This window comes from Oncorhynchus nerka, linkage group LG7 (genome assembly GCF_034236695.1).
Source record: "Oncorhynchus nerka isolate Pitt River linkage group LG7, Oner_Uvic_2.0, whole genome shotgun sequence".
NCBI classification, from domain to species: Eukaryota; Metazoa; Chordata; class Actinopteri; order Salmoniformes; family Salmonidae; genus Oncorhynchus; species Oncorhynchus nerka.
The window spans coordinates 82208771-82232504 of NC_088402.1; the positions used below are offsets into that span (position 1 = coordinate 82208771).

General features: G+C 43.9%; 1 protein-coding gene across 1 annotated transcript in view; it reads right to left on the reverse strand.

Moving 5' to 3' along the window:
* Positions 1–10081: 10081 nt before the first annotated feature.
* The window catches only part of LOC115132508 (histone lysine demethylase PHF8-like), a 31925-nt gene continuing 18272 nt past the window's right edge, over positions 10082–23734 (reverse strand). Inside the window, 7 exon segments of the mRNA XM_029665232.2 lie at positions 10082–13559; positions 13791–13874; positions 13877–14150; positions 14476–14585; positions 14737–14817; positions 18902–19245; positions 19508–19715. Coding sequence (XP_029521092.2) covers positions 13471–13559; positions 13791–13874; positions 13877–14150; positions 14476–14585; positions 14737–14817; positions 18902–19245; positions 19508–19715 — 1190 coding nt within the window. The 3' untranslated portion in view covers positions 10082–13470.

Consider the following 23734-nt stretch of genomic DNA (forward strand, 5'->3'; position numbering starts at 1 on the left):
ATTTCGGAGGCTTAAAATCAAATTATAATAAAAAAAATACACCTTGTGTATTCCATTATTCTGAAAGTAAGTTGAGACCCGACTGAGTTCCCCCAACAACAAAAAAACGAAAAAACACCCGCAGGCTGCCAGTTGCCCATCCCTGATTTAATTGAAATAGCGTAGAATTCCATTCATTACTATGGAGGATTGCTCCTACTTGGGAGTATATTAAATATTAAATACTTAACAATATTAAAAGTCGAATAAAGGTTCAATAAAAGACATACATAGCATCAGCAATCCAGGGTTTGTATACATCAAAAGGTCGTCTCGTGCTGAACTGCACATGTGCAAGCCATCAAATCAAATGCACTCCTTCCATATAAAGGTGTTTTTTGGCGAAAATGAAAAACTGTCAGTTTGTCACTTTCACGAGGTTGTTAGTTCAACAGAACTAACAACCAAGGAATGATTTCAAATGCATCTTATTAACTTCTCAGACCTGGTCTGCTTAGTCTGTTTTGCAAGCTTTCCTGGAAGTCTCGTGATGTTGCGCCTCTGGGTTTAGAAACTCTGTGATGTTATGTGTCCTCAAGACGCCATCTTAACCAACTTAATTTGGCTTCAATGAGTCTTCACATAGGAATGAATGGTGTCATGTGATTGATGGCTTTGTCCATTCATATATATCATCGTTGGTGACAATCCAGTGGTGGGGAGGGAACTCGGTCATCACTAGCTTCTATGCATAGACATTAAAACCAGTAGAGTGATAGGGCTGACGTCATCCATGTATTCCTATGGAAAACTCCTGATGGTGAATGAAGCCGGAAGTATTTGAATTTGAAGCGTGCCATATTGCTGAATGGTTCTGAATGGCACCAAAACATCGCTAAGGATCATGGTGGAAGTGGCCTTAACTAGTAAAGGATCATGGTGGAAGTGGCCTTAACTAGTAAAGGATCATGGTGGAAGTGGCCGTAACTAGTAAAGGATCATGGTGGAAGTGGCCGTAACTAGTAAAGGATCATGGTGGAAGTGGTCTTATCTAGTAAAGGATCATGGTGGAAGTGGCCGTAACTAGTAAAGGATCATGGTGGAAGTGGCCGTAACTAGTAAAGGATCATGGTGGAAGTGGCCTTAACTAGTAAAGGATCATGGTGGAAGTGGCCGTAACTAGTAAAGGATCATGGTCGATGTTGTCGTTTTCATCCTGCCTGAGAGAGTCAACCCAGAAAGACAGTGGAAGAAAGAGGCCCAACTTGGCGGAAAATCTGTCTCCCTCCAGCAGGTGACGTTAATGCATAAATTGTTACAAGTGTACTGATATAAGTAGGACACGTGACATCCCGGCAACTTTGAGAAAAAACACTTTATATCGGAGTTGTCTCGAGATGGCTATGCATATTCATGGCATAAGGCTAGTAGGATAGCATCTCTCTCTATTGAATACAGGCGGTTGACATCAACAACCCTCATCGAATATTGAAAAAAGGATTACAATAATGTCCACCAATCCAAAGAAAGGATTGGCCTATAGGGAGGAGGTCAGATACCTGGCTGTGTGGTGCCAGGACAACAACCTCTCCCTCAATGTGAGCAAGACAAAGGAGCTGATCGTGGACTACAGGAAAAGGAGGGCCGAACTCGCCCCCATTCACATTGACGGGGCTACAGTAGAGCGGGTCGAGAGCTTCAAGTTCCTTGGTGTCCACATCACCAACGAACTATCATGGTTCAAACACACCAGGACAGTTGTTAAGAGGGCATGACAACTCCTATTCCCCCTCAAGAGACTGAAAAGATTTGGCATGGGTCTCCAGATCCTCAAAAAGTTATACAGCTGCACCATCAAGAGCATCCTGACTGCTTGCATCACCGCCTGGTATGGCAACTGCGCGGCATCCGGCCGTGAGGTGACACAGAGGGTACAGAGGGTAGTGCCATCCATGACCTCTATACTACGCGGTGTCAGAGGAAGGCCCAACATTTTTTCAAAAACTCCAGCCACCCAAGTCATAGACTGTTCTCTCTGCTACAGCACAGCAAGTGGTACCAGAGTGCCAAATCTAGGTCCAAAAGGCTCCTTAACAGCTTCTACCCCCAAGCCATTAGACTGCTGAACAATTAATCAAATGGCTACCTGGACTATTTGCATTGACTCCCCCTGCTACTACTGCTACTCACTGTTTATTATCTATGCATAGTCACTTTGCCTGTAAAGTACCAGTCAAAAGTTTAAAGGGTTTTTCTTTATTTTTTACTATTTTCTACATTGTAGAATAATAGTGAAAACATCAACACTATGAAATAACACTCACAAATAACAATCATGTAGTAACCAAAAAAGTGTTAAAGTAATCTAAATATATTTGATATTCTTCAAAGTAGCCAACCCTTGTATTGATCACAGCTTTGCACACTCTTGGCATTCTCTCAAGCAGCTTCATGAGGTAGTCACCTGGCAGGAATTTCAATTAACTGTAATAAACGATGCTGGAGATGAGAAGCAGGTACGGGGAGTCAACATTTATTCAGGAACAGACAGGTATCGAGACAGGAACAGCGTCAGCACACGGGTAAACAACGACAAACAACAATTAAGGAGGGAATTAGGGAAGGCAGGTGTGCGTAATGCTGGGGAGCATGGCGCCTTGAGCGCCAGGGAGGGGGAACGGGGGCAGGCATGACATTAACAGGTGTGCCCTGTTAAAAGTTAATTTGTGGTAGCCTAGGGTGGTCTAGTGGTCTAAGCCACAGCCTCCGATGCACAGATACCGCTGCAGCATGGCTTGGAATCCTGCCCACTGCAAATTTCAGCACACTCTCTCCTCTGTCTTTCCTACTGTCTCTATCCAATAAAGCATACAAATTATACAAATATATATATATTAAAAACAAAGTTCATTTGTGGAATTTCTTTCCTTTTGTTTGAGACAATCAGTTGTGTTGTGACAAGGTAGGGGTGGTATATAGAAGATAGCCCTATTTGGTAAAAGACCAAGTCCAAATTATGGCAAGAACAACTCAAATAAACAAAGAGAAACGACAGTCCATCATTACTTTACGACATGAAGGTCAGTCATTGCGGACCATTTCAAGAACTTTGAAAGTTTCTTCAAGTGCAGTCGCGAAAACCATCAAGCGCTATGATGAAACTGGCTCTCATGAGGACCGCCACAGGTAAGGAAGACCCAGAGTTACCTCTGGTGCAGAGGATAAGTTCATTAGCATTAACTGCACCTCAGATTGCAGCCCAAATAAATGCTTCACAGAGTTCAAGTAACAGACACATCTTAACATCAACTATTCAGAAGAGACTGCGTGAATCAGGCCTTCATGGTCGAATTGCTGCAACGAAACCAATACTGAAGGACACCAATAAGAGACATGCTTGGGCCAAGAAACACGAGCAATGAACAGTAGACTGGCGGAAATCTGTCCTTTGGTCTGATGAATCCAAATTTGAGATTTTTGGTTCCAACCACCATGTCTGTGAGACGCAGAGTAGGGGAACAGATGATGATGTGTGGTTCCCACCGTGAAGCATGGAGGAGGTGGTGTGATGGGGTGTGGGTGCTTTTCTGGTGACACTGTTGGTGATTTATTTAGAATTCAAGGCATACTTAACCAACATGGCTACCACAGCATTCTGCAGCGATACGCCATCCCATCTGATTTGCGTGTAGCGGGACTATAGTTTGTTTTTCAACAGGACAATGACCCCAAACGCACACCCAGGCTGTGTAAGGGCTATTTGACCAAGAAGGAGAGTGATGGAGTGCTACATCAGATGACCTTGCCTCCACAATCACCCGACCTCAACACAATTGAGATGGCTTGGGATGAGTTGGACCGCAGAGTGAAGGAAAAGCAGCTAACAAGTGCTTAGCATATGTGGGGACGACTTCAAGACTGTTGTAAAAGCATTCCTCATGAAGTTGATTGAGAGAATGCCAAGAGTGTGCAAAGCTGCCATCAAGGCAAAGGGTGGCTACTTTGAAGAATCTAAAATCATTTTTTAAATGATTTGTTTAACACTTTTTTGGTTACTACATGATTCCATATGTGTAATTTCATTGGTTTGATGTCTTCACCATTGTTCTACAATATAGAAAATTGTAAAAAATAAAGAAAAACCCTTGGATGAGTGGGTGTGTCCAAACTTTTGGCTGGTACCTTTGACTCAATGGAGGAACATAGTTGGAGAGATGCTGATGAATGTCTTGCTCGAGCTGTGTATGCAACTGGTTCACCTCTGATGCTCACAGGCCATGTGTATTGGAAGAGATTTCTGAATATTCTTTGCCCAGTATACACCCAGTACACACCCTCCAGACATGCTTCATCTACTAATTTGCTGGATCCAGAGTTCAACAGAGTTCAAGTGAAGGTTAAGCAAATCATAGAGAAAGCAGACTGTATTGATGGGTGGTCGAATGTTCGTGGGCAAGAAATAATTAACTACATCTCCACCCTTCAACTAGTATAATGCAAGAGCACAGACACAAGGGACAACAGACACACTGTTCTCAACATTGCATCAATGATCTTGGACCACAGAAGGTATTTGCACTTGTGACAGACAATGCTGCGAACATGAAGGCTGCTTGGTCTAAAGTGGAGGAGTCTTACCCTCACATCACACCCATTGGCTTTGCTGCTCATGCATTGAATCTGCTCATCAAGGACATCATGGCACTGAAAACAATGGATACACTCTACAAGAGAGCCAAGGAAATGGTTAGGTATGTGAAGGGTCATCAAGTTATAGCAGCAATCTACCTCACCAAGCAAATTGAGAAGAATAAGAGCACCACATTGAAGCTGCCCAGCAACACCCTTTGGGGTAATGTTGTCATCATGTTTGACAGTCACCTGGAGGGGAAGGAGTCTCTCCAAGAAATGGCCATATCACAGTCTGCCGATATGGACAGCCCCATCAGAGGATCCTCCTGGATGATGTATTTTGGGAGAGAGTGGTAAGCAGCCTGAAACTCCTGAAACCAATAGCAGTAGCCATTGCACGGATTGAGGGAGACAATACCATCCTGTCTGATGTTCAGACTCTGCTTGCAGATATAAGATAAGAAATCTGTACTGCCCTGCCCACTTCACTGTTGCTCCAAGCAGTGGAAACTGCAGTTCTGAAATACATCAAAAAGTGTGAAGATTTCTGCCTGAAGGCCATGCATGCTGCAGTGTACATGTTGGACCCCAAGTATGCTGGCAAGAGCATCCTGTCTGGTGCAGAGATTAACAAGGCATATGGTGTCATCACTACTGGGTCTCGCCACCTTGGCCTGGATGAGGGCAATGTTCTTGGCAGTCTGGCGAAGTACACTTCCAAGCAAGGGCTTTGGGATGGAGATACAATATGGCAGTCTTGCCAACATATCTCACCAGCCACCTCGTGGAAGGGACTTTGTGGATCTGAGTTTCTTTCCCCTGTTGCCTGCATCATCCTCCAAATCCCACCAACATCAACCACCTCAGATCGCAACTGGTCCTTGTTTGGGAACACACACACCAAAGCACGCAACAGGCTGACCAATACAAGGGTTGAAAAATTGGTGGCCATCCGGGCAAATTTGAGGCCTTTTGAGGCTGACAATGAGCCATACTCAACAAGGTTGGAAAGTGACAGTGAAGATGAGGCCTCAGAGTCTGATGTTCAAGTGGTGGACATTGAGGAGGTCCAGGGAGAAGACATGGAAGCCTGAGAGAAAGACAACCAAAGCTTTAGTTTCTAGACTATAATTTTATTTCACCTTTATTTAACTAGGTATGCCAGTTGCGAACAAGTTCTCATTTACAACTGCGACCAAGATAAAGCAAAGCAGTGCGACACAAACAACAACACAGAGTTACACATGGAATAAACAAACATACAGTCAATAATACAATAGAAAAAAGTATATATACAGTGTGTGCAAATGAGGTAGGATAAGAGAGGTAAGGCAATAAATAGGCCATAGTGGGGAAATAATTACAATATAGCAATTAAACGCTGGAGTGATGAATGTGCAAGTAGAGATACTGGGGTTCAAAGGAGCAAAATAAATAAATAACAGTATGGGGATGAGGTAGTTGGATGGGCTATGTACAGGTGCAGTGATCTGTGAGCTGCTCTAACAGCTGATGCTTAAAGCTAGTGAGGGAGATATGAGTCTCCAGCTTCAGTGATTTTTGCAGTTCGTTCCAGTCATTGGCAGCAGAGAACTGGAAGGATGAATTGGCTTTGGGGGTGACCAGTGAAATATACCTGCTGGAGCGTGTGCTACGGGTGGGTGCTACCATGGTGACCAGTGAGCTGAGATAAGGCGGGGCTTTACCGAGCAAAGACTTATAGATGACCTGGAGCCAGTGGATTTGGCAACGAATATGAAGTGAAGGCCAGCCAACGAGAGCATACAGGTCGCAGTGGTAGGTAGTATATGGGGCTTTGGTGACAAAGGGGATGCCACTGTGATAGACTGCATCCAATTTGCTGAGTAGAGTGTTGGAGGCTATTTTGTAAATGACATCGCCAAAGTCAAGGATTGGTAGGATGGTCAGTTTTACGAGGGTATATTTGGCAGCATGAGTGAAGGATGCTTTGTTGCGAAATAGGAAGCCGATTCTAGATTTAATTTTGGATTGGAGATGCTTAATGTGAGTTTGGAAGGAGTTTATAGTCTAACCAGACACCTAGGTATTTGTAGTTGTCCACATATTCTAAGCCAGAACCGTCCAGAGTAGTGATGCTGGACGGGCAGGCAGGTGTGGGCATCGATCAGTTGAATAGCATGCATTTCGTTTTACTTGCATTTAAGAGCAGTTGGAGGCCACGGAAGGAGTGTTGTTTGGCATTGAAGCTCGTCTGGAGGTTAGTTAACACAGTGTCCAAAGAAGGGCCAGATGTATACAGAATGGTGTCGTCTGCGTAGAGGTGGATCAGAGAATCACCAGCAGCAAGAGCGACATCCATTGATGTATAAAGAGAAGAGTCGGCCCGAGGATTGAACCCTGTGGTACCCCCATAGAGACTGTCAGAGGTCTGGACAACAGGCCCTCCGATTTGACGCACTAAACTCTGTCGGAGAAGTAGTTGGTGAACCAGGCGAGGTAGTCATTTGAGAAACCTAGGCTGTTGAGTTTGCCGATAAGAATGTGGTGATTGACAGAGTCGAAAGCCTTGGCCAGGTCGATGAATAGAGCTGCACAGTATTGTCTCTTATCGATGGCGGTTATGATATTGTTTAGGACCTTGAGCGTGGCTGAGGTGCACCCATGACCAGCTCGGAAACTAGATTGCATAGCGGAGAAGGTACTGTGCGATTCGAAATGGTTGGTGATCTGTTTGTTAATTGGGCTTTCGAAGACCTTAGAAAGGCAGGGTAGGATAGATATAGGTCTGTAGCAGTTTGGGTCTAGAGTGTCTCCTCCTTTGAAGAGGGGGATGACCACAGAGTTGCTGTGGGGGCTACAGGGCTGTTGACCGGGGTAGGGGTAGCCAGGTGGAAAGCATGGCCAGCCGTAGAAAAATGCTTATTAAAATTCTCAATTATCATAGATTTCTTGGCGGTGACAGTGTTTCCTAGCCTCAGTGCAGTGGGCAGCTGGGAGGAGGTGCTCTTATTCTCCATGGACTTTACAGTGTCCTAGAACTTTTTGGAGTTTGTGCTACAGGATGCAAATTTCTGTTTGAGAAAGCTAGCCATTGCTTTCCTAACTGCCTGTGTATATTGGTTCCATTTTACCATGTATGTTGAAAAATGTTTTTGGGAGATGCGATGGATCATTGGGGATCATTCAATATTCCCTTTCTTTTTTTTTCAGTTAAATCATCTCAAGTGAAGAGTCAACTCATTTAATTAATGTTCAATTCATAACTAAATTGTTTTTTACATTTCTATTGTAAGGATTTAATCATTTGCAATTATGTCTACTTATGATAAAGGTTTATGTTTCTGCCTCCATATATGATAAATATATCCAATGCAAAAAAACATCTACATTTAAATGATATTAATATTAATTTGCATATATTCCTGTTCATTCCCTTCTCTGAATATTCCCCAAAATGTGCAACCCTAGGTAGGACGAAATAGATTTACATAGATTTAAATAGTGGAGTAGGGTGGTGTTATTCTTTATCATTTGATTTCTTTCTTTATTTTTGTGAGTGTAGTGGTAGATGGTGGGATATTTTTTTAAAGCAACGTAAAGCAGTCTAGTAGGTGGCGGTAATGCAACATTAATGGAATGCCAACCGCCGATAAACCTCATCGACGAAGAACAGACCAGGGCTTTTGGCACCGCTAGGTTGCTACACAGCAGAGTTGGTCAGACACTTGGGGGTGCCTGTCCTATAGTCCGCCACAGAGTACGTGTCAAAATACCAATAAATGGCTGGAAATGGTTCCATTCATTTTTCACATTGTGAATCATTTTAAACAATTTAATTGTGTATTTGGTGTAGGCTTACCTTAGCGTGATGTTTTGATAGCTGTGTAATTCTCTCGGACAAGGTGAGTTGTATCGATATATTCGCCAATATTTTCTTTAAAAACATTTGCAATGCTAATTATTGATAAAAGTGACCTTGTCCGAGAGAGATTTTTGGCAGTTATCAAAACGTCTAACCAAGATAAATCCACACGAAACACAGACCTCATTTAAAGTAGTTCTAAAATCCCAGATGGAAAAATAAATACAAAGCTTTACATGGACTTTCCTACCTATCTCTCCGATTTGGTCCTGCACTACATACGTACACGTATGCTACGGTCACTAGATGCAGGCTTCCTTATGCAACATTTTAGTGACAAAACAATCAGTAGAGTTAACTTGTATTTTTTATTTGGTACATGGGAATTTAACCGCAAAAGTTGTGCTTCCCTACTTCTTCACGCAGACTTTTCTCCGCAACAAGTGAAATTGATGGAAAATGCGCATATTTTATATTCGCATGAAAATGTTTGGAACGCTGTTTTTTAAAACCAAAATTCCCCACCAAAACAGGCTGAAATATCAGGCGATCTTTTTAAAACAGCTCTTATATTAAAAAGGGCATTATCATAAGTTTCATTATTTCACAGGATTATCACATCATAGTATTGAAATATAAATACAGTGCCTTCAGAAAGTATTCACACCCCTATACTTTTTCTGCGTTTGGTTGTTTTACAGCCTGTATGTAAAATGTACTAAATTGAAATGTTTTCGTGTGTAGATAGGTGAGAGAAAAGACAGCTATTTAATCAATTTTGAATTCAGTCTGTAACAAATGTGGAATAAGTCAAGGGGTATGAATACTTTCTGAGGACACTAAAATCTTATTTATGACTGCACTGGGCCTTATTGAATAAATCTTTAGAATCAAATAGTTACTTTATTGCCCATCTTGTGACACACACACTATGACTTACAGGGTCAGCCACAGAGCAGCACCTCTGGATGGAGAGCAGTTTGGAGAGTAAGTCCCTTGCTCAAGGGCACAACGACAGGAAATGGTACCTTAGTGCTGATATAGGATCAGTTTAGCCTTTTAGATAAGATTATATGGGACAGGAGAAACTTAAATCAGCACACTTTGTGAATATGAGCCCAGCAGCCCTCGGGTTGCCAACTTGAGACCGGTCTTAGAAACAATTCCTCAATAATTATGAAGAGTCTGACAATCACATGGAAACATACGACTGAGCTTTGAACGTATATGATTTAATTCCGCATAATATGAAAATTCAAGCTCTCTGAAAACCAGATGGATAATCACCTAACATTTAAATCAGTACATGGAATACAAATGCTATTGAAATCATTTTAAAATGTGATTGTGATATTTTTCTACAGCTTGTGTAAATGTAATTATCACCATTACCTAATAAGCACAATATAGATACACAATAAAACCATGAGAAATTGTTCCACACTAATAAACCATCGCAATAGAAAATCGCAATGGCTCAGTTATATACTTATTTAAAAAAAATCCAAAATCAAAATGCCTTCCTTTGCAATGATAAAGAATAAGGGATGGTGCAGACACACCCTCTGAAAGTCCTTGGTAGAAATGCTATAGGAAGAGGAAAAAAAATGTACGTCCAACTACATGTAAAGAATTGGTTTTTAATACAATGCAAAATGTTCCTTGTTTTAATATCAATTACAATAATAGCAGTCAGAACCATTAATCTTGAACATACAGTTGAGATTGATGTGCGTTTCAGTGTCGCCACAATCTGTCCAGCGATGAAGCTTTTAAACTGGTAGAAGACAGATCTGAGTTGAAACACTTTCTAATGGTTCAAATACTTTAAGCGTTTGCTTCAGCCTGCCTGGAGTGACAGGTCTGGTGGGACTTCTATTGGTTTCACTGCAACAGGCAAGCTCAATCGAGCACAGCTATTTTGCTTCATAGCTGGACAGATGGTGGCGACATTGAAACGCACAGCACAGTATTTTGAATGATTTCAAATAGTGTTTTAACCCAGGTATGGTTTAAGACAGGGGTCAACTGCAGAGAAAAGAGTAGTAAAACAAACAATGAAACAGTACTGGCCCAATAAAAAGGTTGTACTATTTGGTCTTGTATACTCAGGTTGTACAAATGATGTACAACACATTTCACACAACTGTTGTGGTACAAAAGGTTTTTTTTTTAGCACAAAAATGATTACAGAAGTGATGTGGAGAAACTTTGTTGTATATCACACAACCATTCTGTTAAAATGCGTACATCAGTAGTACAACCAACATGAGTGAGTACAGGGCCTTTTTGGTACTGGTGAACAACTGCAGGCCACACAAATAATAAGAAAAGGAAAGTATATCTCCTCTAGGTCAATGCGTTTCACATCTAACAGATACATTGACAAGAGTAAATATTATTAACACTAAATGATAACATAAGGGAAACAGATAAAACAATAAGAGCAGAGCTACTGAGAACAAACTTCATTATAAACTGGGTGGTTCCAGCCCTAAATGCAGATTGGCTGAAAGCCAAGATATATCAGACTATACCACAGGTATGACAAAGAAATTAAAAATAACTTTACTGTTCTAATTACATTGGTAACCTGTTTATAATAGCAATAAGGCACCTCGGGCGTTTATGGTATATGGCCAATATACCACGGCTAAGGGCTGTGTCCAGGCACTCCGCGTTGCATCGTGCATAAGAACAGCCCTTGGTCGTGGTATATTGGCCATTGAGACCACACACCCCCCGAGGTGCCTTACTGCCATTATACATTGGGTGGTTCGAGTCCTGAATGCTGATTGGCTGACAGCCATGGTATATCAGACTATATACCACAGGTATGGCAAAACATGTATTTTTAGTGCTCTAATTACATTGGTAACCAGTTTATAATAGCAATAAGGCACCTTGTGGGTTTGTAGTATATGAACTATATACCGCGGCTACTCTACGTCGCGTCATGCTTAAGAACAGCCCTTTGCAGTGGTATATTGGCCATATACAACACCCCCTCGGGCCTTATTGCTTAATTATAACACAACCAACTAAAACAGAATGACAATTATTACTGCATACAAATAAAAAAAACAATACTTTAGACTATTGCATACAGTTCTCCAAATGACATTTATTTTATACAAGGTATGTTAAGAAATACTTCCTTTGAACTATATAAAAACAAAATTCAAACAATTATGTACATTTCGGAATCATTATCAAATCCATAGCTTCCCGACTTCAATATCCTTAGATAAAACTACAACTCTGCATGTCTAAATGTGTAGCACGTTCTTTAAATAAAACACATTCTACGTCTCCGTCCCAAACAGCACCCTATTCCTGAAATCGTATGCTACTCAAATGGGCCCTGGTCAAAAATTGTGCACTAGAGAATAGGGCACCATTTGGGATGCATTCTACAACTGCTGGCTCAAGTGTATAATACTAAAGACTTGAATTACAAACCATGGTGGATTGGAAAATGATTAGGAACCAGACTGTTCATGTCATAACAGTACTAATGGACCGGATGGATATATCAATTCAAAAATATACACATCTAAAAACACAACTTCATCCAGATGTGAGTTAAATGTAGCCTAGGTACCAATCTGTTAAATGAATAGAATCAAAAAACTGAAGTGAAAACTCTTGACAGGTTTCACATAATTAAAAATGTCCAATGTTGCTGTTCTCAATATAAAATATTTTCTGGGAAACAATGAATTACCTCATGGTTTTTTAAATATTTTTTTTAAAAAAGGTACAAAAATAAGTTGTTTTTTTTAGCAAAAGAGCAATTTCTCAAGTAACAATTTTCCTCGGACTGTCTGGGAGTGGTCTGAGTGGGGAGGGGAAAACTGTTATTGTCAGTGGTTTGGAACTCTTTCTTATTGGTCTATTAACTAATTTAGTCACCAGGCAGACCAATACTCCATCCGACTAAAACAGGCTGAAATTCCAGGTTGACTTTTCAAACAGCTTGTACACTAAAAGGGAATAATCATAATTTTCACAATATTATTCCAACCTCAGTGTGAAAATATATATAAAAACACAGAAAAAAAATACATTTGACTGCACTGTGCCTTTAAAAAGGTTTGCTTGCTATGTACATGGGGAAAAAAACCCAGGGTGAATAAAAGGAATAACCTAGATTAGTCAAATAAATACAAAAGATGGTGTGAACTTGTGTTGAAAGTGAGGTGAGAACATGGATGACAACACAGAACTGGAAAGGCAAGCATTCCTACTACCACAAAATAAATACAAAAGATGGTGTGAACTTGTGTTGAAAGTGAGGTGAGAACATGGATGACAACACAGAACTGGAAAGGCAAGCATTCCTACTACCACAAAATAAATACAAAAGCTATTTGAAAATAAATAATCCCAAACTAAAAACGAACTCAAAATCCCATTTGACTGAATTGTCAGGAAATGCATTATTTCCCATTTAAAACATTCCCCCCATTGCCTTCAATCATGCGCGCTTGTGCACATTAAAAGGAGACCCACGTCAAAGGAAGAATGGGTCATATAACGTAACTAAAATAGATTTGACATTTTTCATTGCCAATTTGATGAATACATGATTCCTTCATGTAAGTTAAATGGTTTGATTGATGATTGACCATATGTTTTCCATTGATCTGAGGAGTGCATGACCAACTAAATGTTGAGATGCTTCTCAATATATTCATATGAAGGTATGAATAATCCCAAATGTGAAACAGAGTAACAAAGCAGAATGTGAATATTTCAGCGCTAGAAAAGCGCTATATAGATTCAAGCAATGATTAATTATTAAATGGGACTGGGAAGGGGTATAGGGTGGAACATGAGTGGATGACAGGTTTAGGTGAGGACACCAGATGAACAAAAGTTGAATTATAGAACAAAATAAACACAGTCTCTTAAAGCAGTCACGTCCTTTAAGTCCTCTTTAAAATTGCATCCATCTTTCCTCCGAGAATCATTCCTAAAAATCTTTCTCCATCCATATCTCCGAAAGCATCTCACAGGAGAAGCTTCCCATTGCGGTGTATTTTCAGAATCTTTCCTAGTCTCTGTTTTGCTGTTGCAAGTCCTTTCTTTGGACGTTTCCCTGAGATGAAGGAAGGAAGGAAGCAATGGGTAAGAAAATAGTTTGTCACATTTGTGAATGTCAATGTGCAGGGTCTTGCTCATTAGACACCAAATGGAAGAAAACAGACATACAGGGAGGGACTATCTGGACATATAATAATAATTTTCCATTGCAAAATGCTTTGAAACGTTTTCCATTGCGTGCCCTAATGAACACAACTCATGCCTATGTGCTGTGATGTGTACTTACCGCCACCAGCTCCAGCGCTGCCGGGGCTGGCTAGCCCAGTGGGGGAGGCTGTAGAGGGGGAGTAAGTGCTGCTGTTCTGGGGGAGAGGGAGGGTCGTCTGGAGGTGAGGAACACCCCAGGAGCCATAGCAGCACTCCCTCTGGGGCCTCCAGGACCGAACGGGCCAGGGCCTGCCGTGTACTCATGGTCCAGTAGGCTGGCAGAGTAGCACTCCATCCTCCGCTCAGGGCTGAAGTCAGGGGTGGGAGGCTCCGGGGCCGGAGCGGGGGAGGGAGGAGACGGCTCAGCCCGAGGGGGCTGTGGTGGGGCAACAGGGCGGGGCTTTTTGGTGTATTTCCTCTTGGTGGGTTTCTGGATCTCCTGGATGAATAAACAAACAAAACAGTTGACACGCACTCAGCTTCCCTAGTTCCTTGGAGCATGGCATTTTGACATTTGACTCTCAATTGACAGTTGAAAGAAAACATGTCTGTGATGGTTGTCATATCTATTTGAATGCCTATAAGATTTTATAAAATAGGCACTACCGCCAACTGCCCTTCCTCTCTCAGAACTTTAACTTGTCCCAAACTGCCCGCAGAAGTGGAGAGGAGATACAGCAACACTTGGACAATGTAATTCAATTTAAAAAGCTTGTTTATTGCTAAAAGTAGATCCTCCTCCAACATATGTCCCCTCCTATCACCTGTTGTGCCAGTTTGGCAGCAGCTGCAGCGAGGCCAGTCTCCACAGACGCCACTCTGGCCCCATCCCTTACTGGGCGCTCCTGTTTGGGCAGGGTGGGGGTCACCCGGGCTGAGGGAACAAGAGAAGATTTTAGTGGAATTAATCAAATCCCCCTACCAAATGGTTAAAATGTTCAACTAAGTATCAACACATTTCCTTTGCCGATTTGGTGATGAAATATGTCCACAGTCCAACATTCAGGGACTTCAGTAATGAGTACCTTTGGGGCTCCAAGGAGTGTCGCCCCAGTTCCTCTTCCTCTTGACCTGGTCCTCCTCATCAGACTCTAAGGACGGATAGACTGAAAACACAGACAGTCAAGGATAATGACTGACATCATTGGATCATTCACATTTAGTTAATTATCCATAGTGCCCTGATTGGATTATGATTTAGACAAGCTAAAATGTTTGTGCGTTCGTTTTTAGCTCGCCTGGGAACCAGTTAGGCAGAGTGTGCATATTTGAGACTAAGGCTGTTGCGGTGACATATTACTGCCACACTGGCAGTCAGGAGTCATGACCTCAGTCAAATTCCCTTTGACCGTTGGTCACGGTAATCCCATCCAAAACTGTGCAAAGGTACGGTGTTGAGGAGTAGCCTACCAACCTTGCTAATGGCCTGGTACTTGGCGCTCTATTGTCCCCCTAATCCAGCCTTTTTTAAAGTATTGGTCGCGACCAGGGCCTCCCATCGGGCAAGATTAGGCAGCCGCCTGTGGCGGCACTTGAATTTGGGGCTGCATTTTGACAATTGGCTGCCACCCGCCGGCGCCCCTGATCAGCTCCTACACCGCCGGTGGCACCCCAGACACCAGTTCATATCGTTGCTGCAGTTCCCGCCCCCACCGCATTCTCCCGAAGTTCACTCCCACTATCCTTCGTAGCTATGGTGATGTGTGTTTATATGGGATTATCCAATTGTGAAACATTAATAAAAATGAATCTGCCAATTAATTTTATTTTTTATGTTTGTGTGTGATGAAGACGATTAGTGATTAAGGCAATAGCCTAACCTAGCCTGTTAATGTTAGATAGCTACTACCTAGTGGATATAATTTTTGCTAAAAGTGAGCTATAGAGATTTGAAACAATTTGCTACCATGTTTAAGAAACTATCAGGAAGCGAATATTAAAAAATAAATAATAATAGAGGAGGCACAATCTCTAAACCAAAGAAATTCGCTGGTGAAATCTCAGTGTGCAGCAATGTCCATCAGCAGGTGTGGAGAATGACAAGCCTATGAGGCCAGGCTATTCATTCACCGAGATTCCCCTCCTTATCCCGATGTGTCCCAGCCTGCACGAACATATCCCGTAAAGATCCATTCATATATTGGCCACTCACTGGGAACTTGTGTTTTTGTCTGGGAGTCGGATTCAGCAGCAGCAGCAGTCATCAGCGATGGGGAGCGACGAATCTGAGTCCGGGTCCAATCTAGTAGGGTCTTCGCAGGGCAAAAAACATAAGATTCCAGAGAGTGGCCAAAATATATGAATGGATCTTTATGGGGTATGTTCGTGCAGGCTGGGTCACATCAGGATGAGGGGAATTTCCCAAGATTAGAGGGGCAACTAAAGTTTTCGGTGGCCCACTTCAATAGGAGGATGGCGAACTGGGAGAGAGTAGAGACCATGGCTTGTCTATTCCAAGCAAAACGATGCAGCCTTTTGTTTTTGCTGAAAACTTATTTCACACGAGTGCAAATCTGCACTGGTCAGGGATGGAAAAGGGACTGGAAGAATCTGTGCCACCTCAATAGTTTCCAGAGGTGGAAGGAGCTGGAGATCAGGCTGGTGTCCAAGCAAACAGATGATTTGATTCCAGGACCATGGAGAAAACAATCGCTGACTGCAATGCAACACCACAGCAGAGGAAAGAGACCACTAGGCGGTGAAAATAAATAAATGCTGAAACTGATGTTGGACAATCAAATTCGATGTGTAAATAAACAAAATTCGTTAAGGCTGGGTCATCGACAAAGCTTATTTTACACTATTCTCTGAAACTTCTAATTTCATTATACACCTTTATTTTGAGACTTTTTCAGCCAACATGTTTTCCCCAATCAACACACCACAACTGCATGTTTGTCTCGCCTAGCGCGGCAGAAGGTACAGGGCCCGCCCTTGTCATGACCCTGTTAATGATGGGTCGCGAAGTGTCAGTGTAAATGCATAAATTACAGGAATTTATTTGGCCAAGTGCAACTGCGCTCTCGGTTCAGGGCGCTCTCTGCTTAGCTTGGCAGCTGCGCAGGTGGGAGATGCCCGGGTGCTTTGCGGTTTACTGGATATTTTTAATGCAGTTTTCTTGAAGAGCACTCTATGAGGCGCTGTCGTTCAGCAACAGATGATGCGTTAGCCACTGAATTGTCATTCTCACTCACCACTGTAATCAAATGTACTAATGCTAGCCACAAATTCTGACTGAGCCCAATCGTCAATGAAACGCAAATACAGCTATGAGTTTCTTTCATACAAACTTTGATAAATAAGGAGCGCCCACAATATTCTAGCGACCCGCACAGAGAGCTGTGTGTTATGTGTTAGTTGGTTGTGTTGTATTGTATTTACCAGTACCCAGTGTTCGTGGTGTCCGGCCCACCAATCAACCTGCCATCTACCAATCACAGGAATGGTGGTTGACGCATCCTGGTGGTTGATAGAGTGGCGTGTGTGTGAGACTAAATGGAATCAAGTCCCTGCAGCAATGTTCCAACATCTAGTGGAAATCCTTACCATTAGAGTGGAGGCTGTTATAGCAGCAAAGGGGAGACCAACTCCATATTAATGCCCATAATTTTGGAAGGAGGAGATGTTTGACAAGCAGGTGTCCACATACTTTCGGTAATGTTGTGAGTGAGTGCAAGAGTGTGTGTGTATATATATATATATATATATGAAAGTATATTGTTGAGTTGTGACTGTCAGTGAAAAACAGAGACCCAGCCAGGCATATTGCAATATTTTTTTTTTTAAATACAAATTGTGGTAACATTTTTGGAAAGCAAATGGCTATTGCTATAAAGAGACGGCAATGAAAAGATTCCAATCTGTCTTTTAGTTATCAAAATGCTCAACTTGAGCAAACAGTAGCCTATCTTACTGGCACTAGCGGAGAACATGGGCCATATCCCTGGTGAATGTGCAAATTCACTGTCTCTCATTGGGTCAGTACCACGTTTGTTTGTTTCTGGACAATAATTTCCTCCTCCAGGTTAGATGGACGTCATATTGTATGTGTCCCCTTTTTGAAGGCCGATTACATGGATCAGAACATCATTTTTATTGATCTGTTGTCAGTCAGCAAAGTAGCCTACCTTAAAAATGTCTGTCCTCTTAAAAAAAGATTGTGCTAATGTCTTCAGACAAATAAAGTATAGTGGAATTGCATGAAATGTGTTTATAACATTTCCCTGAGGAAAGAAAAGGAGAAATGTATCTGATATAGCCTAGCCTACTTTAAGCCACTATTCGCTGCATTGAACAGTGGTCTCTTTTGCGAACATTGATTGAGTTATATTACTATGACTATCAAATTGAATCATCACATTAGGAATAGAAGCTCTCTTACATAAGTTTGCAAATGTGATGATGCACGGAATGCTTTATTATAAAAGGTACATTTTTAATGGTGAAAATAAGCTTCCCCAAACTTGAAATCCACAAGCCGCTTATGCACTGGAGGCTCGGAGCAGGCAGAGGGAGACCCAACCCCTTATCTGTCACTAGACTCGCTTCTTGCCAGTTATTTATCATACCATCGGATTACATAGTTGGCCTACCCGTCTTGACTGAATCAACCTGAGAGAAACTAGGCTAATAGAGGCTAGCCATAACGTTGTGCTTCTCACCGTCCTACAGTACACACAACAACTCCGTTAATTTCAGAACCAGAATAGGAGGCTACCTTTTCTTTCTCATTTAATCCTGTCATTTTAATTCCATCTTCAATTGATTAGATATCACCTTAATTACTTACCACAAAAGCAGAGGAGGAGGAGAGTCTCTCGTTTACCCTCCCAAATAATGGATATTATTGTGATGTGTTGGCTATATTAAAATTATTTTTATAAAAAAAAAAATGAAATCTAGATATTCCAAAGGCGCAGCTTGTATGCGTGGAAGCCTGGAGAACGTAAACATGTTAATTAACGGTCAATTACTGTGAGACCGGCAGTCATTTGCAAGAAAACTACCAGCTGACAAAATGTTATGACCACCACAGCCCTATTTGAGACCATTCCAAAATGAATGGCCCCAGGGCGAGGGCAACAGCCTCCGGGGCAGCAGTGCTCCTTCCTCCTATGACTTGCCTGGTTAATAGTAGTACATTATATAGGGACTAGGGTGTCATATGGAAGCACACAGCCTATGACTCACCATACTCTGCGTCTTTAAAACAGGTGCCAAGAGTCTCCTGCTCATCTGTGCTCTCCTCATCACTAAGGTGACGGACCGGCCGCTTGACAGGCCGTTTCCCGGGACGCTGGAACATAGTCTTCTCTTTAGAGGCACTTCCTGTTCTGCTCTTATTGTCTCCTGTCACCCACACGGCTCTCCCTCCTTTCTCTTTGACTAATCCCAGTCCCTCAGACAGCCCTCCAGAGACGGAGAGAGGGGAGGAAGAGGAGGATGACAAAGAAGAGGAGGAAGAGGGAGGGTTGGCCATGGAGAGCATGCCCTGAATGGCTTCTCGTGTGCTGGGAGAGGCTGGCGCTTCCTCACTGGAGGGTGTATATAGAGATAGAGAAGTAGTTTGAGTAAGAATTCAAATTAGATCTGTTGCAAAAACTTTGATTATGCAAGTCGTCCAAGCTTCTCGGTAATGTTAATGGAAGTAAAGAGTAACACATTCATCTTCCACATTTCATTGGCTCCATTATCCACTTGACTTCCGAAAAAAATAATATTTATATACATGATGGTCTGAAACAAAATGTATTCAGAGTGCTGATTAAGTGTCTGGAAATGCGAGGCAGGTCCTACCTGAGAGCAGAGTCCAGCCCTGCCACCTGTTTGCTGGCTTTCAGCAGGTCCAGGATGCCCCCGGCTCCACCCTTCACTCCATGGACAGTCATGGTCTCCTCCTCATCTGTTGTGTAGTCCTCTTCAATGTCGAAGTCAACCTCTCCGGGTTCCCTGATGCGATGGGGGTCAGAGCAAGGCTTGGCCCTTGGTAGCTTCCGGGGGAGACCTGAGGGGACAAGGGTTGTTAATGTTAATTTTGTTGCCAAGTGTGCCCTGATGGAATACGATCTAGGCCAGGGGTCTCCAACCTTTTCTTGCACAAGAGCTACTTTTAAAAAATGAAACATGTCGCAAGCTACTTCATATATATAGCTTTCAAATAGGCACATTCTTCTCTTGTACACAAAGGACCTGGGGATGGAGCGAGCAGTCGCATCCGCACTTCGGTCTGCACTTCGGTCTGCAGGTAGTATAATTTTTCATTACATTTCATTACATTTCATTATAGTACAACGGTTTGATTTGTCTAATCTTAGCAATTTCTTCTTAGCTAGCTACATAGCCGTCTTTGTATCAAAGATAATTGCGTAATTATCGTATTTCGTCGTCCTAACGTATCTGCCCAGCAGCTAGCCAGCTAGCTAACGCCCACCGTCTACATAGCTAGCTACATAGCCGTCTCTGTATCAAAGATAATTGTGTAGATAATTGTGTAGTCTAGAGCGATTTTCTAGGTTACCTAGCCAGCTATTGTCGTTCTTTTAACGCAACGTAACGTAATCAACACTGCTAGCTAGCTAGCCAGCTAGCCCCTGAATCAACAACGCAGCCAGCTATTTGTCGTCCTTAACGTAGGAGACACTGCTAGCTAGCCAACAGCTAGCCAACGTCTACCGATTAGAACTCAACAACCCGGTCGCATTCCGCCTCGCTCCACAGGTAGTATCACATTTTCATTTCATTACAGTACAACGGTTTGATTTGTTTGATCGTAGCTAGCTACATAGCCGTCTCTGTATCAAAGATAATTGTGTAGTCTAGAGCGATTTTCTAGGTTACCTAGCCAGCTATTGTCGTTCTTTTAACGCAACGTAACGTAATCAACACTGCTAGCTAGCCAGCTAGCCCCCGAATCAACAACGCAGCCACTGCCAGCTAGCCTACAAAGTCAACAACGCAGCCACTGCCACCTAGCCTACTTCAGCAGTACTGTATCATTTTTAATCATTTTAGTCAATAAGATTCTTGCTACGTAAGCTCAACTTTCTGAACATTCGAGACGTGTAGTCCACTTGTCATTCCAATCTCCTTTGCATTAGCGTAGCCTCTTCTGTAGCCTGTCAACTATGTGTCTGTCTATCCCTGTTCTCTCCTCTCTGCACAGACCATACAAACGCTCCACACCGCGTGGCCGCGGCCACCCTAATCTGGTGGTCCCAGCGCGCACGACCCACGTGGAGTTCCAGGTCTCCGGTAGCCTCTGGAACTGCCGATCTGCGGCCAACAAGGCAGAGTTCATCTCAGCTCACCTCCCTCCAGTCCCTCGACTTCTTGGCACTGACGGAAACATGGATCACCACAGATAACACTGCTACTCCTACTGCTCTCTCTTCGTCCGCCCACGTGTTCTCGCACACCCCGAGAGCTTCTGGTCAGCGGGGTGGTGGCACCGGGATCCTCATCTCTCCCAAGTGGTCATTCTCTCTTTCTCCCCTTACCCATCTGTCTATCGCCTCCTTTGAATTCCATGCTGTCACAGTTACCAGCCCTTTCAAGCTTAACATCCTTATCATTTATCGCCCTCCAGGTTCCCTCGGAGAGTTCATCAATGAGCTTGATGCCTTGATAAGCTCCTTTCCTGAGGACGGCTCACCTCTCACAGTTCTGGGCGACTTTAACCTCCCCACGTCTACCTTTGACTCATTCCTCTCTGCCTCCTTCTTTCCACTCCTCTCCTCTTTTGACCTCTCCCTCTAACCTTCCCCCCCTACTCACAAGGCAGGCAATACGCTCGACCTCATCTTTACTAGATGCTGTTCTTCCACTAACCTCATTGCAACTCCCCTCCAAGTCTCCGACCACTACCTTGTATCCTTTTCCCTCTCGCTCTCATCCAACACTTCCCACACTGCCCCTACTCGGATGGTATCGCGCCGTCCCAACCTTCGCTCTCTCTCCCCCGCTACTCTCTCCTCTTCCATCCTATCATCTCTTCCCTCTGCTCAAACCTATCTCCTGATTCTGCCTCCTCAACCCTCCTCTCCTCCCTTTCTGCATCCTTTGACTCTCTATGTCCCCTATCCTCCAGGCCGGCTCGGTCCTCCCCTCCCGCTCCGTGGCTCGACGACTCATTGCGAGCTCACAGAACAGGGATCCGGGCAGCCGAGCGGAAATGGAGGAAAACTCGCCTCCCTGCGGACCTGGCATCCTTTCACTCCCTCCTCTCTACATTTTCCTCTTCTGTCGCTGCTGCTAAAGCCACTTTCTACCACTCTAAATTCCAAGCATCTGCCTCTAACCCTAGGAAGCTCTTTGCCACCTTCTCCTCCCTCTTGAATCCTCCTCCCCCTCCTCCCTCTCTGCAGATGACTTCGTCAACCATTTTGAAAAGAAGGTCGACGACATCCGATCCTCGTTTGCTAAGTCAAACGACACCGCTGGTTCTGCTCACACTGCCCTACCCTGGCCTCTGACCTCTTTCTCCCCTCTCTCTCCAGATGAAATCTCGCGTCTTGTGACGGCCGGCCGCCCAACAACCTGCCCGCTTGACCCTATCCCCTCCTCTCTTCTCCAGACCATTTCCGGAGACCTTCTCCCTTACCTCACCTCGCTCATCAACTCATCCCTGACCGCTGGCTACGTCCCTTCCGTCTTCAAGAGAGCGAGAGTTGCACCCCTTCTGAAAAACCTACACTCGATCCCTCCGATGTCAACAACTACAGACCAGTATCCCTTCTTTCTTTTCTCTCCAAAACCCTTGAACGTGCCGTCCTTGGCCAGCTCTCCCGCTATCTCTCTCAGAATGACCTTCTTGATCCAAATCAGTCAGGTTTCAAGACTAGTCATTCAACTGAGACTGCTCTTCTCTGTATCACGGAGGCGCTCCGCACTGCTAAAGCTAACTCTCTCTCCTCTGCTCTCATCCTTCTAGACCTATCGGCTGCCTTCGATACTGTGAACCATCAGATCCTCCTCTCCACCCTCTCCGAGTTGAGCATCTCCGGCGCGGCCCACGCTTGGATTGCGTCCTACCTGACAGGTCGCTCCTACCAGGTGGCGTGGCGAGAATCCGTCTCCTCACCACGTGCTCTCACCACTGGTGTCCCCAGGGCTCTGTTCTAGGCCCTCTCCTATTCTCGCTATACACCAAGTCACTTGGCTCTGTCATAACCTCACATGGTCTCTCCTATCATTGCTATGCAGACGACACACAATTAATCTTCTCCTTTCCCCCTTCTGATGACCAGGTGGCGAATCGCATCTCTGCATGTCTGGCAGACATATCAGTGTGGATGACGGATCACCACCTCAAGCTGAACCTCGGCAAGACGGAGCTGCTCTTCCTCCCGGGGAAGGACTGCCCGTTCCATGATCTCGCCATCACGGTTGACAACTCCATTGTGTCCTCGTCCCAGAGCGCTAAGAACCTATGCGTGATCCTGGACAACACCCTGTCGTTCTCAAATAACATCAAGGCGGTGGCCCGTTCCTGTAGGTTCATGCTCTACAACATCCGCAGAGTACGACCCTGCCTCACACAGGAAGCGGCGCAGGTCCTAATCCAGGCACTTGTCATCTCCCGTCTGGATTACTGCAACTCGCTGTTGGCTGGGCTCCCTGCCTGTGCCATTAAACCCCTACAACTCATCCAGAACGCCGCAGCCCGTCTGGTGTTCAACCTTCCCAAGTTCTCTCACGTCACCCCGCTCCTCCGCTCTCTCCACTGGCTTCCAGTTGAAGCTCGCATCCGCTACAAGACCATGGTGCTTGCCTACGGAGCTGTGAGGGGAACGGCACCTCAGTACCTCCAGGCTCTGATCAGGCCCTACACCCAAACAAGGGCACTGCGTTCATCCACCTCTGGCCTGCACGCCTCCCTACCACTGAGGAAGTACAGTTCCCGCTCAGCCCAGTCAAAACTGTTCGCTGCTCTGGCCCCCCCAATGGTGGAACAAACTCCCTCACGACGCCAGGACAGCGGAGTCAATCACCACCTTCCGGAGACACCTGAAACCCCACCACTTT